We start from the raw sequence: 17233 nt of genomic DNA, 5'->3' as shown, positions 1-17233 counted from the left end.
GCATGATCTCGGCCCACCACAACCTCTGCCTCCCGGGTTGAAGCGATTCTCCTGCCTCAGCCTCCTGAGTAGCTGGGATTACAGGCGTGCACCACCATGCCCGGCTAATTTTGTATTTTTAGTAGAGATGGGGTTTCTCCATGTTGGTCAGACTGGTCTCGAACTCCTGACCTCAGGTGATCCACCCACCTCAGCCTCCCAAAGTGCTGGGATTACAGGCGTGAGCCACTGCACCCGGCCTTGAAGTGGTCTTTCTATGACGTTTCATATCTGGAAGGAGCAGCCTGAGGTCTGTGTCAGCCTTACTTCTCAGTTTGCCCATTTCCTACTCCTGCAGTCTCCAGCCCTGCGAAAAGTCATGGGAGATGTCTTAGTACTGGGCATAAGTCCAGGGATGGCCTGCATGGAAGGGATCTACTAGCCCATCAGAGCTGCCTGGAGGTCACAGTAGCAACAGGACACAGAGCTGTGGGACCCTACATCGTGTCTCCCTGAACTGCACACAGGGCCTTGGCTGGCTCCTAGAAGGAGTCATATAACTTGACTTAGAGGTCAAGTTCAAAGTTAGCTTGGTGCATGGCCTTATCTTCCACATGTAAACTATTTAGAACCTAACAATAATAGCTGTTTGGCCTTTTGGTAAAAGCCAAACTGACCTGTGGACAAGAAAGCATTCAAAGAGATGTCCACGCTTGGGTAAGTAAGCGGCAGCCTAAAAAGTTATAGGCCCACATTGTAGGAAACCTGTAGAGATAGGGGCTGAAAACTTAGGTCATCTCTGATATTTCGCCAAGTGACTTCCAGAGCCATGAGGGAACCACAGACTTTAGTCCAAACATGTCATTTATAAATGATGAGACTAAGACTCAGAAAGGCTAGGTGGCAGAATAGGTCGGGATTGGCAGCCAGGAAATGGAGCTAATTTCTTTTTCCTGCTTTCTTCCTCTGTTTCTTTCCTTCCTTCTTTATTTCTTTCCTTCCTTCCTTCCTCCCTCCCTCCTTCCCTTCCTTCCTTCCTCGCTCCCTCCCTCCTTCCTTCTGTCTTTCTCCCTCCCTTCTCTTCCTTTTCTTCCTCTTTCTCTCTCTCTCTCTCTCCCTTCCTTCCTTCCTTTCTTTACTTCTTTCTTCTTTCTCTCTTTCTCTTTTTCTTTCCTTCCTTCCTCTCTTCCTTCCTTTCTTTTATCTTTCCTCAGCTAAGCAAAGATAATATGGGTGTCATCCTTTCATGTGCATTAGGTTCACTCTAGCCCTCAAGTGACAATTGCTCAAAAAGTAATATATAAAAAATTTTAACAAAACAGATTTTATTTTAATTACTCTGTGCAGATTTTGCCTGAATCTATGATTTGTTACACAGCACAGTCAGTGGTCATTTTTTAAAATGTCATTCCATAATAATGGAAATGCCAAAAGGCTACACTAATGCCCTGTGTGACTTATGGCTAATTGAAAATTGATGAATTTAGTGCTTGAAACATGAGAGTTATAGGTTAGTTAGAAATAAATTGTTTATTTAACTGATCTTTTATTTAGCACTTGTTTTAAGAGAAAACATCTACATGTTGCATTGAAAATTTTATACAGAACTATCAGATTATATTCCAAAAGTACACGTTAGTGAATTGTGCATGTTCTATGTGGTCAACAAGAACAAATATTAAACCGATAGACCTAAGCTATCAGTACATTTTAAAAGTCCGAATTATTATATTTTCAGAAGAAGAATATTTAGAAATGCATATAACATTTAGATAATTTTTTATATTTACATGAGGTTTAATTTTGAGTTTCCAGTCATATTAGTTTAAAAGTTTGATAATAATTTTCATTTTTATCACGTGTTGAAAATGTAGAAGTAATTTATTTATTTATTTATTTATTTGAGATGGAGTCTCACTCTGTGGCCCAGGCTGGAGTACAGTGGCACCATCTCAGCTCACTGCAACCTCCGCCTCCTGGGTTCAAGCTATTCTCCTGCCTCAGCCTACCAAGTAGTTGGGACTACAGGCATGCACCACCATGCCCGGCTAATTTTTTGTATTTTAGGAGAGATGGAGTTTCACCGTGTTGCCCAGGCTGATCTCATACTCCTGAGCTCAGGCAATCCACCGGCCTCGGCCTCCAAAAGTGCTGGTATTACAGGCGTGAGCCACCATGCCCGGCCTTTTTTGTTTGTTTGTTTTTTGTTTTTTTGAGACAGGGTCTCACCCAGGCTGGAATGCAATAGCAGGATCTCAGCTCACTGCAACCTCCACCTCCCGGGTTCAAACGATCCTCATACCTCAGCCTCCTTTGTAGCTGGGATTACAGGCACATGCCACCACACCTGGCTCATTTTTTTTTTTTTTTGTATTTTTAGTAGAAACAGGGTTTCACCATGTTGGCCAGGCTGGTCTCAAACTCCTAATCTCAAATGATCCGCCTGCCTCAGCTTCCCAAAGTGTTGTGATTACAGGCATGAGCCACCATACTCAGCCAATTTTAAATATTTTTAAAATATTTATGCAGCTCTGTACGTAGTCAAGCCCATTAAGAAGATTTGACAGAGACAGGGGAAGGGATATAAGTCTATAATTTTGGAGATAGAGAATTTGAGGAGCTATCTCCAGCCGCAGGAATGGTAAAGACATTACCTGCATTTTCTAAAGTCCACATTTCTTTTGAATGGTACTATTCTGAGTCCAGATTAAAATTATATTTTACCTCCATTTTAAAAAATAAAATGAATATTTTGTTATGTGTTGGTGTTTTCAGAGCTGAATTAATGTGGCAATTGAGAAAAATTTATTTGGGTTTTAAAGCTGCTTGCTTAAGAGAAGATGCTAACAAGGCCAGTAGTCAGAAAGATGCAATGATGTCCATCAAAGCACTGTGGAAGGCATTGGGCTGCACTTTCATGGTCACAGTAGGGTCATCTGTAGTGGTTCTGCCAATGACAAAAGTGTATGCAACAAAGAAATGTCCATTTCAGCAGGGGGATTTGCAATGTTTAATGCAATCTGAAAAAGATGATTTTTGATACACCACATTGTGATTTACTTATTATTTTTTTCCAAATATAGATATGACTCACTGGAATGTGTTTTTGTGTTTTGGGTCACAAACAGCAACTTGGAGTCATCACGGATGTATGACGTTTTGGAACCGCAGCAGGGCAGAGGCTGTGGCAGCTCAGGAAGCGGCCCGGGGAACTCTATCACAGCCTGTAAGAAGGTAACCTGGCCTTACGCCACTTTCTTCTTGTCAGTTGAACTTGAACATTCATTTAATTCGAAATTTTAAGCACTCTTCCTAAAGTAGAAACAACAATAAAAACAAACAACAAAATGGCTCATGGTTTGCTTTCCCAAGTAAGCCTTGATAACATTAAAATTTTAATTCATGGAAATAATGAGAAAATTCAGGCATAGAAAATCATAAGCCTCCACTGCCATATTACCTCAACCCAAGACTTTTCACCAGTACTTCTTCTTAAACTTAGCCACGAATAACAGTTTCTTGCATCTCCTTTCAGAAAAATGTTCATGCATTTTGAATGACTCAACATATTATATTAAGTTACTAAATCTGTATCTAAGAAAATTTTAGGGCTGTTTTGCTTTTGATATTTCCATAAAACAAAGGGTATGCTGGGCTTATTTTATTAAGAAAAACAGAATTGTATTTTCTAGAACATAGACTTAAGAGCTGATATAAAAAAAAAAACTATGCTCTAAGATACTTGCAAAAACCCTTGAACAACATAAAATCATAGAATTTAACTACCTCATTTTCCCAGCCAATCAAACCTAAGGCCCCAAAACTTGAAGTAGAATGCCCACGATCCTGGTTCCCCATCTAATGCTTTTGTCACTGTTTGCTGCTGAATTCCAGGGAAGTATATGTTTCTTCTCATCCCAATTCAGAAGCAATCACAGTGAGTTATTTCATTTATTGCAAAAATATTAAATTATAAAAATTCTTATAGATGTAAATTAACACAAATGCTGTTACTAAGCATATTATTATGTGTATGTATTGTGTATATATGTAATATACATGATATACATGCATATATATCTACACATATATATGTGTGTATATATATGTATACCCAGTTAAGCAGCATTAATAATTCTCTGCTTGTGTGACTTTTGTATAAGTTTCTAGTTTTCAAGTATTAGAGAAATTAATCTGTACTGAAAAATATACTTATTACAGAAAGGTAGAATTAAACATAATTTTACAAAAGTATTTCCATCCATTCATTCATAACCAAATGTGAAAAAACTGTCTAATTAAGGATTCATATTAACACATGTTGTATGATCTATTATTCTTTCTCCTCTTATAAATTCCTACAAAGGAATTGGTGCTATAAATTCCACTTTTTAACGCAGGGAACTAAGGCACTATAATTCAAAATGATTTCAAGTTATTCATAAAAGAGCTAATAGTTTATAAAACTATTTATAAAAGAGGTCTCCAAGCCTTAGGTATACTCTGTTGAACTCTATAACTCCAAATTATAAATGCTTCATCATATGCTGTACATTTTACAGGGCTAAATAACTTTTAGCTTATTCTAATTTTTTAAAATACATATATGTTTATTGATACAAGGTTGTATGGTATTTAAAAGAAGAATTGAATCCAGACTGCCTGAATTTAACAGCCAGTTTCATCATTACTTGTGTGATCTTGAGCACATGACTTTACTTCATATCTCAATTTCCTCATGTGAAAAATGAAGAAAATAGTATTATCTATTTTATAAGATTGAAGCAAGGACTCAATGAATTAATAGATGTGAAATGTTTACAGCAGTGCTTGGCACACCTCATGCACTCAAAATAAAGATCTCTATCACTAATATTACTCTACAGAAGAATATTATCAGCAAGCATACAGTCAGAGAAAATAATTCCATATAGGTATTACCATTCCTAGAGAGTTAGGGATTTATGATCTGTTATCTCAGCTACAGTTATTTCCCTGGAAAAGAGGTGGTCACATTTATTTCTTTAAAAGCAAAATACCATCTAGAAGCTACTGAACTGAAAGGGCTATTTGGGCCTGGATGTCTACTCAAAAAATTAAAACTGGTGCTGGGCACAGTCGCTCACGCCTGTAATCCCAGCACTTTGGGAGTACGAGGTGGGCGGATCACCTGAGGTCAGGAGTTCGAGACCAGCCTCACCAATATGGTGAAACCCCGTCTCTACTAAAATACAAAAGTTAGCTGGGCATGGTGGCAGGTGCCTGTAGTCCCAGCTACTCGGGCGGTTGAGACAAGAGAATTGCTTGAACCTGGGAGGTGGAGGTTGCAGTGAGCCAAGATCACGCCATTGTACTCCAGCCCGGGTGGCAGAGTAAGACTCTGTCTCAAAAAAAAAAAAAGAAAAAAATTAAAACTAAAGCTAATCTTTAATTCTAAATGACTTCATTAGCATATATATATATTTGTGTGTATGCATATGTTTAAATGTGTATATGTATACATAAATATATACATTTACAAATAAGAATGTAAAATTTTAACATAATCTGACTCATTTCACAATTATTTCTGGAATAACTACTGGGAAATTGAACCATATTGAATTGTCTTTTTTACAGATCACAAATGATCAAATATAGGCAATTTCGTATGGCCCGACCTAAATACATTCAAAACTCTGTTAGATCTTGGGGAGAAATGCAAAGATAGATCATAAATGACCCTCACCCTTAATGAATTCACAGCATGGTTTGGGATATAATACTGGTTTCTCTTGTAAAAAGTCATATAATAATTCATAAGTTAAACTATTATGTGAGATAACAACAGGCATGCCTTGTTTTACTCTACTTCACATTATTGAACTTAGCAGATAATGCATTTTTTACAAAATGAAGGTTTATGTCAATCCTGCATCCAACAAGTCCATTGGAACCACTTTTCCAACAGAACGTGCTCACTTAGTGACTGTGTGTCACATTTTGGTAATTCTCTCAATATTTCAAATTTTCATTATTATATCTATTGTGGTGATCTGTTACCAGTGATCTTCGACGTTACTGTGATAATTGTTTTGGAAGCCAGGAACTGCACCCAAATAAGATGTTGAACTTAATCAATAAATGTATGTGCTCTGACTGCTCCAAGGACACACCATCTTGTTAGAGGTTAATGCAGCTGGTAACTTTAAGTGACGGCCAGTGCTCATTTACTATTCCAAAAATCCTAGGGTCCCTATGTATTATGCTAAATCTACTACCTGGGTTCTATAAATGGAATAACAAAGCCTGGATTACAGCACATCTGTTTACAGCATGGTTTACTGAATATTTTAAGCCCCCTTTTGAAGCCTACCGCTCAGAAAAAAAGATTCCTATCAAAATATATTACTGCTCATTGACAATGAATCTGGTCACTTGAGATCTCTGGTGGAGATATACATGGAAATTAATAATGTTTTCATGCCTGCTAACACAACTTCCATTCTGCAGCCCATGAATCAAGGAGTAATTTTGATTTTCAAGTGTTAATGTTTAAGAACTGCATTTAATAAGGCTATAACTGTCATAGATAATCATTCCTTTGATGGATCTGGGCAAAGTAGATAGAAAATCTTCTAGAAAGGATTTCCCATCCTAGATGCTATTAAGAACATTTATGGTTCATGGAAGAAGGTCAAAATATTAACATAAACATGAGTTTGAAAGTTGATTCCAACTCTCATGAATGACTGAAGGGTTCAATGCATGTGGTTGAAATAACAAGAAAACTAGAATTGGAAGTAGGGCCTGAAGAATGACTGAATTGCTGCAATCTCCTGATAAATCTTGAAGGAATGACGAATTACTTCTTGTGGGAAGAAAGTGGTTTCTTGAGATGGACTCTACTCCTAGTGAAGATGCTGTGAATGTTTGTGAAATGACAACAAAGGATTCAGAATATTATGTAAACTTAATTGATAACACAGCAGCAAGTTTTGAGAGGGTTAACTCCAATTTTGAAAGTTCTCCTGTGGGTGAAATGCTATTAAATAGCATTGCATGATCCAGAGAAATCTTTCATGAAAATAGAGTTCATCAATGTGGCGACGTTCATTGTTGTCTTATTTTAAGAAATTGCAACAGCTACTGTAACCTTCAGCGTCCACCACCTTGATCAATTAGTAGCCATCAACCTGGAGACAAGACCTTTCACCAGCAAAAAGATTACAACTCGCTGAAGGCTAGATGATTGCTAGCATTTTTTTTAGCTACAATGTATTTTTAATTAATCTACATACTTTTTTGGTTATAATGCTATTTTACACTTAATAGACTACAATATAGACATAACTTTTATATGCATTGGGAAACCAAAAATTTTGTGAGTCCCTTTATTGTGATATTTGCTCTGTTGTGGGGGTCTGCGACTGAATCCACAATATCTCTGAGATGTGCCTATATAAATCCATAGAAAACAGATATTGTTTTCATTAAAAGCTACAAGCCAAGATCATCCTTAGATCTGCAATAGACATCGGCAAGTTCAGCAGAAGGTAGTCAGAAGGATGATCAAGATTTGAATTGAGAAAGAGAATATACACCCAAACTTGGAAAGGGCTGCTGCAAATTAATGAAGAAGTCAGTACCTTTCCTGGTAATATATTTTTTAATATTTATAGCACATTCATTTCATTTCAAATATTCTGTCAAGCTTACATAATAATTGCATTTAAAAGACAATTTAGTAACTGTGTATGCCACTGTGGGGCTGTCATTGCTTACCTTCTCTTCAAAAGAGTAGTTCATCAATGTTTTCTTCTTCTTTGTATCCAGAACAAAAGCACCCAATAAAAAGTCATTTAACATTGAATGGTTTTATGCCTTTATTAATTATTTTATTATTAAATAATATTGCAAGCTAATCCTTTACAATCTTGTTAATCACAGATTACAGAACAGAGAAAGTGAAGGTCTGTGTGTTAAATGCACATGCAATGTATGTTCTGTATAAAAAAGGCAAAAAGAACAAGGACAGTTACATCTGAGAAGTAGCAAGGCTGTCCTGATAAATCACCACTCTCCACAGTCAATCAGCCTTCACTGAGAGTAACACGGATAATTGAAATCTGTCGGCAATTCCTCAAACTCATTTCATGTAATCGTGTCATCTTTTTCCTCATCAAATCTTTTTATTAGAACTGACATATTTCTAAATTAACTGGTGAGAGAAATAAAACAAGGGTCAAGACAATGCATTAGTTGGATAATCAGCCTCCGAAAAAAATTGCAAATTGACTGAATTTCTTTCACATGTTTCATAATGAATCTCTAAGGGTTTCAGGAATCCTACCCAGACACAATTGCTTGTGTTCCTCAAATTTCCTCTGCAGTATTGGAGAAATATGGTCCCTGGAACCTGCAGCTCTGAAAAAGCCATAGCATCAGGAAAGAGACTTTGGTGTGCTTAGGGAGGAACTCTTCAATATATATTTTTGGTAGTGAGAGATGGCCTTTCCCCAGAGCTAAGATGACCATACCATACAATGACAATTGTCATATATTGTCCTGGTATTTTGTTAAAGACCCCCATTTTCTCTCAAAAGTGCTTTGGTATGCAAAATAACTTATATGGTCATCCCATCTCTGGCTTCGGAATTATCTTTTCTCTCCCTCTTTTTTAAGAGCTAGGAAGGTTAGATAAATTCACACTGAGGTTTTAGTGATTGCTTAATGGAGTGGTGACAAATAAGTTATGTTTGCTACTACTATTACCCCCTCCCTTAACTGACATTGATAATTGAGCCTATTGAACCTGGACATGACCTCAGAATTCTACTTATTACAAAGCTCTAAACAAACACTTTCAATCCATCCAGGTTGGAAAGTCAGCTAACCTCTATGTCACCCTAATTAATGTGCACTGAGACACAGGGGCAGTTTTAACATATGCAACATGATTTCCCAAAATAATGCATTTAAAATGATAGAATTACAAAATATTATAAGAAAAAATGGAAAAGAGCTGCTGGGTAGGGAGCCCTAAAGTTCTCCCCCTAGAATCCCTTGAATTATATTTATCATAAGCATTGTCTGATGCCCCCATCTCATACAACCACTCCTTTTTGTTGTTGTTGTTGAGGCATATCACTCTGTTGCCCAGGCTGGTGTGCAGTTGCGTGATCTCAGCTCACTGCAACCTCTGCTTCTTGGGTTCAAGCGTTTCTCCTGCCTCAGCCTCCCAAGTAGCTGGGATTACAGGTGGACGCCATGACACCCAGCTAATTCTTTTTGTATTTTTAGTAGAGATGTGGTTTCACCATGTTGGCCAGGCTGGTCTCGAACTTCTGACCTCAAATGGTCCACCCGCCTCGGCCTCCCAAAGTGCTGGGATTACAGGCATGAGCCACCATGCCCAACCCAACTACTCCTTCTTATAAGAAAAATACAACCACCATTACTAAACTGAATCTTAGGGATTTTACACTAAATGAGCTAAATGATTACAAGTGTCATTCTTTTATATTTGTTTAAAACTAGGTGAAAATTCTTCCTAGTCTCTTTATAATAAATAAAAAAACTGTTATCTCCAGGGCTGCGGTGGGATATTGTGTATCAAATCTGGACTTGGAATTGAGAGACCTGAATTAGATCCCAGGTTTATCTTCTTACTGTATGTGGTTAGGCCGGTGATGTAACCTGTCTGACTCAGATTCTCTAAGGTTAGTGTGATACTTACATACAAAAAGGTTTATGTATGCCCTTGGCACATAATTGATGCTCAGTGAATATTAGTTCATTCTAAATAAATAATCTTTTAGACAAGGGAAATCTTTATTTAAATGAAATTTAAAAATGGATGTAAATGTAGCATGCAATGTGCCTCCATTATATTGAATTTCTGTTAGATTTTCCTTTCCTCTGAAAGCATTATATTCAATGTCATATTTCCACAATAGCTGGGCATTTTCAATCTATGCTTTACTTAGACTGAATGTTTGCTATTTGGGATATAGTGAAACCGAGTCTCTGCATAGGATTCATGTGAGGAAAAACTTGTTGGAGAAAAATCAACACCTGGAATATCCTTCTCTTTTCATGTCATGTTAATTAAATCCACCTTAAACTTGGACTTACCAAAGGCGGCAGACTGAAAACACTTCAGGTTCCCAGAGGCAGAGTCTGATATTAATATGATATCTGAACAGCTTTATGAAGTTTCAAGAGCGTTCTTGGCCATGATTCCCCCCTTTAAACAGACTTAAATTTGCTGTAAACAGTGGCAAAGATATATCTGAAGAATGACAGAATGGATGTCCCCGGATGTTTCATTTTATTCTGCAAAATACACTTTCATCTAAGCTCATATCTTTTTGATAAGATGTAATTAATGAAAGCAATTTAATTAATGCATTCAGGCACAGGCATACAAATCAGAAGGCTTTTTCACAGTGTGATCCATATCTCTAGAGACTGTTTTTTTATACTTTAAATTTTAGGGTACATGTGCACAACGTGTGGGTTTGTTACATATGTATACATGTGCCATGTTGGTGTGCTGCACCCATTAACTCATCATTTGCATTAGGTATATCTCCTAATGCTATCTCTCCCCCCTCCCCCCACCCCACGACAGGCCCTCATGTGTGATGTTCCCCTTCCTGTGTCCAAGTGTTCTCATTGTTCAATTCCCACCTATGAGTGAGAACGTGTGGTGTTTGTTTTTTTGTCCTTGAGATAGTTTGCTGAGGGTGATGGTTTCCAGCTTCATCCATGTCCCTACAAAGGACATGAACTCATCATTTTTTATGGCTGCATAGTATTCCATGGTGCATATGTGCCACATTTTCTTAATCCAGTCTATCATTGTTGGACATTTGGGTTGGTTCCAAGTCTTTGCTATTGTGAATAGTGCCACAATAAACATATGTGTGCATGTGTCCTTATAGCAGCATGATTTATAATCCTTTGGGTATATACCCAGTAATGGGATGGCTGGGTCAAATAGTATTTCTAGTTCTATATCCCTGAGGAACTGCCACACTGACTTCCACAATGGTTGAACTAGTTTAGAGTCCCATCAACAGTGTAAAAGTGTTCCTATTTCTCCACATCCTCTCCAGCACCTGTTGTTTCCTGACTTTTTAATGATTGCCATTCTAACTGGTGCAAGATGGTATCTCATCGTGGTTTTGATTTGCATTTCTCTGATGGCCAGTGATGATGAGCATTTTTTCATGTGTCTTTTGGCTGCATAAATATCTTCTTTTGAGAAGTGTTTGTTCATATCCTTTGCCCACTTTTTGATGGGGTTGTTTGTTTTTTTCTTGTAAATTTGTTTGAGTTCTTTGTAAATTCTGGATATTAGCCCTTTGTCAGATAAGTAGATTGCAAAAATTTTCTCCCATTAGGACTTCATATCTAAAACACAAAAAGCAATGGCAACAAAAGCCAAAATTGACGAATGGGATCTAATTAAACTAAAGAGCTTCTGCACAGAGAAACAAACTACCATCAGAGTGAACAGGCAACCTACAGAGACATTTTTATTAGTCAGAGTTTCATTGCTCTTGGACAAGAGCCCCACCAATAATTCTGAGAAGCTAAGAAGTACTTTCACTGTGTTTCAAAGCTAGATATTCACATGATGGAAAATAGATATAATATTCTGTATTTGTAGAAGCTGTTTCTCTCAAAGAAGCAAGGACTTTAAGTATAAATAAATAAAATTAAAGAAAGATCAGCATTATTGAGCTTATTCACATCTCTATAGAAGGAAGACACAAGAATTTCCCCCTGGAGTATAAACAACTCTCAAGTCTCAAACACTCTCTTCTGACCTAGCAGCCTGTCAGTGGTCTTCAGGCTGATTTCTGATACCAGAGAATGGCCTAGCCAGTTTTTGCAAAACAGCTGGATGTTCTGTTTTATCACCATTCTGCAAGAGTAATCAGAAGCATTGAAGAAATGGGGATATTTTTAAGAAAAAAATAGAGAATTATCCTACGAAAAGTGACATTTAAGGAAAGCTAATCTGATCATTTTCAAGAGAATTCCTTAAAACAAAGACAGCTTGCAATCTGGGATCTCAGGAGGGGAATACTGGATGGGGATGGGGATAGCAGAGGGGAGGGGAGGTGGAACCAGTGTAGGGGTAGTGGATGGAGAGAAAAAGAAACCTGGGTGAGATACCTTTGGCAGTCAAGATCAGGAGGACTCTTTGGCCGTAAGGGCTGAACAGGAGAATGTCTACTTAGGCTAAGATGTTTATGAGTGGTGGTACATCTGAGACCACTGGGAAGGGGGCACTGGGAGACAGAGAGGAGAAGCCATGAGTTCAGATTCAGCCCAGTTGCATCTACAGAGCCAGCCACCACATTCCCTCTGGAGGCGATTTCATTCACCATCTAAGAAAACCTCTGTATGCCCTGAGCCACATCAACATCAGGGTTGTACTGAGGACAGAATGCAAGTAATAAAACCTTTGATTAAGGGCTCATTTTCTCTTCCTTCAGCAAAAGCAGGTCAAGAATGGCTTCTCTCGCCTTAAAGGCAACCAGGTCCACGCAGAAACAGAGAGGTGGGACTGCCTGTGTTGCATGGACAGCTCATCCTCTAGAAGATGTCAATGTGGTGACCCTAAGTGGGAAAATTTTAAGCCACCAGTTATGGTTGTTTTGCAGTTTGAATACAATTCAGCTTCTTATTCCGAAGTCAGCCTGTTTGAGGACTTCTCTTCTGGACTCTGAACTCCACCCACTTCTCGTTGCCTCCAGCAATTTTTTCTGTACAGTGGTGACAGTCCAACATGCCAACCTTGTTCTGTTCTCTATAGCTCAGTTCCTTGAGCATCCTTTTCACTGTGTGTGAAGAGCACCTGGAAGGAACCTGCATGCTTTTACTTTTTTCTTTAAAAAAAAAAATCAAAAGGGGGGACTCTGAAAACTTCAAATAGCTTAGAACATTTTGTGGAGTTGAGGCTGATGCTGCACTGCTGGAACTAGGCAAGTGATCTGCTTTTCTGAATTCCTGTGGTCATTCCCCCAAGCCTTTTATATATTACGTATTAAATATATCTGTCCAGAAACACAACAAGTTTACATTGAATATATCTAATCTGGCATTAAAAATTCTCCTTTTTATCTTTGGGTACTTAAAAAAAAAGACTAGCCAACCCTGCTCCCTATCACTGGCCTCAAGGTCTCCTCTGTTTTCTTTCAGTCCCTCCTCTAAGAAAAGTTCCCAGCATAGTAGCCTGGAGTAGACACTGCATTCCCCACCTGTCCTCATAGCATCCGTCTTTCTCATATCCTGCCAGACTCACCCTTCTGATTAAAGTGCCAGTTTTCAGTCCTGCCAGTGTCAAAGTGGGAAGGAATAACATGGCTCAGATAAATTGGAACATGTCTCTACAAGGAACCTACTGGCTCATGATCCCTTACAATGAGCCCTCTCCTTTGCACGCTAACATTCACTAGGCACATCTCTGCCTCTTGAGAAGGGAACTCACTCTGAAAGACTCATATCAGGGCTCATACTCTCCAGGATGGAAAGCATCCAAGAAACAGATGTATCCCTTCACAGATTATGTGCCCATCTGCATGCATCTTAAAAGGCAGTTGTTTCCTGTAGCTTTTTCCCAAGAAGAGAAGAGTCAGAGAAAAGAGAACTGTCTCTTTTTTATTTTATTTTATTATTTTATTTTGTCTTGCTCTGTCACCCAGCCTGGAATGCAGTAGCGTGATCATGGCTCACTGTGGCCTCGAACTCCTGGGCTCAAGTGATCCTCCCACCTCAGCCTCCTGAGTAGCTTGGACTATAGGTGCAAGGCACCATGCCTGGCTAATTTTTTGTTTTTATTATTTTGTAGAGACAGGGTTTCACAATATTGCTCAGATTGTTCTTGAACTCCTGGCCTCAAGTCATCCTCCTGCCTCGGCCTCTCAAAGTGCTGAGATTACAGGCCGGAGTCACTGCAGCCAGCCATATCACTTGTATTTTAATGCCACAGTCCAAAGGCATGCACCAATACTCAAGAGATATGTGGCCATTAAATTCATTGTCCCTTTGTCTAGTGGCAAATTCTTCACTACCTGTACTTTGCATACCAACACAAAATAATCCAAAGTCAATGGAAGGCTTTCATGCACTTCATATATTTTCCTACATGTGTGTTTCTTCTTATATTTTCCTTCACTTAGCGTTAAAATCACATTCCCTTCACTGATAGTATAAATATTATAGCATTATGCTGACTCTAAATAACAATTAATCAGCTGTCCTCTATTTATGTGTCTAACTTGATTCTGCTTAAACCATTGCTGATCATTCATAAATTATACTATATTTGCATTTCCTGAGTGTATCTGTTTTTGTAACTCTTGCATTTTATACTTGAGACTCAAACTCAGTTACTGCATTCGTGTGGATAAAGCTCTGATCAACTTTCAAAGCCTTCTTCAGCCAGCTGACATCTGTGTGATATGACAGAAGTAGTGTGGCTTGATACTTCTTTTCCAGTCCTCATCAGTTCCCAAGCTCTAACTAGTCCTCTGTACTCTTATTCTTTTGACAACATTAAGATACAGTGTAGCTTCCAGAATATGAGTAATTGAGTGGCACAAGAAAAATAGGGAGATATCTGAGACTGTGCGGAAACTATGCAGGTCATTTCTTGCCATCTTAGGATGCGTTCTGGCCCAGGGTAACATACAAAGTCTCTAAATTACATATATGGGGACATAAATTCTGAAGAAAGGAGGGCTTTTGTTCATAAAGCATCTCCATTTTGTGCTCAAATTACATCCTTATGTGATATTTGTCAGAGATAAATGCTCCATAAAACAGTGTAATCCATATTTATTTACCAGAAGCAAACTTAGACCAGGTATATATTGCAAAAAGCATTTCATAGATAAGGACTCTCCTACTAGAAAAACACAATTAGTTTATCTGAAGGTCACTCATTTGTATGTTTATCATAAGATGACAAGTTTACCTTTTCTCTTCTCTGGTAGTCTTCCCTCCTACCCCCCCTTCACAGTAAAAGGAGAGAATGAATGGTAGGCTCACTAATAACCATTTCCTTCCCAACCCTTCTAACCAATCACACCTTTGATCTGGTAAATTCTTCTTGATAACGGAGAATCATTTTGTTCCAAGAGCTAAAAGAACTCCATTATTTTACAACACTTTTAAAATAATCAGTTACAAAATTTTTAAATTTTCTTAGGTGTCAATGGTATAATGCATGAATGCTTTACATCCAACCAAATAGAATTACAGAATATGTCATATGAATAATAAAATAATATTCATACTTTGGAAGCAATTTCTCCTTTTTGTCAAAGGAGGATAATACACAAGGACTCAGGCAGTCATCCAATAAAATCATCATTAAGAGAAAAATGTTATCCTAACATTTAATTAAACCTTCTGAGAAATGGAGACTAACTCACTCAGTTTCTGATGCCAAATTTTTTCTTTCACACAATAATTTTATTTCCATTTTCTTTTATTGTTTCTTCTTAGTAGTTCAGTGTGCTTTAAATAGGCATTTCACAGTTTCCCTGTGAAATAATGGAAAAGTATTTATATCCCAGAGTAGAAAACAAAAGACTATAGAATTCTCAGAAAGTTTGCTATGGCGTAAGCTAAATCAGCATGAAGTTAAATGTATAAAATTACATGAAACCTCCTGACTTCTAGTCCAGCATGAGAGAGAGAGAGAGAGTGTGTGTGTGTGTGGGGGGGGTGTGTGTGTGTGTATACTAGGCTTTTAAACTATTATCAAATATTTAAGTCAGCAATTAAGCATTAATTAAGTCAGTGACTAAACTTTGCAAAATTATACTAAAAATGTTTTGTAGACTCTTAGAATGCTTCAAGACATTAAAGAATATCTGGCCCAGCTCAGCAATGAATGTCTTTTCAATGAAGGATAAAAGGTTCTTTTCCCACTACTGGCAACCTTCATTTCCCATCACTTCCTCCACCACTCATTCTGCACCAGCCATTTACTGTCCTTCAAACACACCAGGCACACTCCTGCTATGAACGTTTGCTTTCCCCAGTAATCTCTGCCTGGGAGGCTCCTCTGCCCTCCGATGGGAGTGTGGCTGGCTTCTCACTTCATTCAGATCTCTGCTCAATGTCATCCTTAGGAAGGCCTGCCAAGATATACTTTACAAAATAGCATCCCTTATTTCCTTATCCCTTTAGTTATTTTCATAATAGTTATTTATTTTCATAGTAGTTTCATTATCTGACATATATGCTTACTTATAATTTATGTGATTATGACGTGTCCTCCTACAAAAGAATGAAAAGGAAAATGGTTTTTTTGTTGTTGTTATTCTTGTTTTGTGCACCAATTCTCCAGTTAAATAAACAGCGCCTAGTACAGACAGCAGGTGCTTAACAAGTAGTCGAATGAAAGAACGAATGAAAACTTAATATGGATGGCATTATCCTTGTTTTATAATAGCATTCCAAAGCTAACATTAAATATAGTCTAACTAATACTTTTGAATATGATATGAGCCAATATGGAATCCATGCTTAATTTTTTATTTTAAAAGTATCTTGAAAAGAAAAAAGATATCTTAAAATGGAAAAGAAAACAACCCGCAAAGAAATACCACTATCACCTTTTAGAATTACTAAAATAAATGTAAAAGCAAAAATTGACAATACCGAGTACTGACAAGGATAGGGACAAGTTGGACTCTCATACCTCGCTGGTGGAAATGGAAAATGGTAAACCCACTTTAAAGGACATTTTTTCAGTTTCTTATAAATTTACCATATGACTTAGTAATTTCATTCTTGGGTACTTATCCAAGAAAAGCAAAACCTTAAATTTAGACATAAACCTGTAGGCAAATGTTTATAGCAGCTTTATTTATATTTGCCCCAAACTGAAACAACCCAAATTTCCTTCAGCTAGTGAATGGCTTTAAAAAAACAACTCTGCGTATCTCCATAGAATGGAATGCTACTCAGCAATAAAAGAAAACAAGTGACTACTCATGCATACGATAATATAGACGAATCTCAAACTCATTACGCTAAGAGAAAGAAGCAGGTCATAAAAGGCTACATATTATAGGACTCCATCTGCATAACATTTTAGAAAAGTCAATATTTTAGGGATACAAATCAAATCAATAAATTAGAATAAAGCTAAAATATTGTCTTTTTATCTCTTAGTATGTCACAATTTTTTCCCTTAATTTGTCACTATTTTTCACTTATTCAGGTCCTCTTTTCAATG

The 17233-nt window shown here is 37.6% G+C and overlaps 1 protein-coding gene across 6 annotated transcripts in view; it reads left to right on the top strand.

Annotated features, from left to right (window-relative positions):
• Positions 1–17233, top strand: part of SPHKAP (SPHK1 interactor, AKAP domain containing) — a 201609-nt gene that overhangs the window by 47256 nt on the left and 137120 nt on the right. For all 6 annotated transcript variants that reach the window (XR_010149908.1, XM_001137938.6, XM_001137841.6 and 3 more), the window contains one exon: positions 3108–3213. Coding sequence is in view for 5 of the 6 variants with exons in the window: in XM_001137938.6 (XP_001137938.1) it covers positions 3108–3213 (106 nt within the window). In the remaining variant the exon portion in view is untranslated. The remainder of the gene's footprint in view (positions 1–3107; positions 3214–17233) is intronic.

Source organism: Pan troglodytes, chromosome 13, assembly GCF_028858775.2.
Source record: "Pan troglodytes isolate AG18354 chromosome 13, NHGRI_mPanTro3-v2.0_pri, whole genome shotgun sequence".
Classification (NCBI taxonomy): Eukaryota; Metazoa; Chordata; class Mammalia; order Primates; family Hominidae; genus Pan; species Pan troglodytes.
This window is presented reverse-complemented; position numbering and strand designations above follow the sequence as displayed.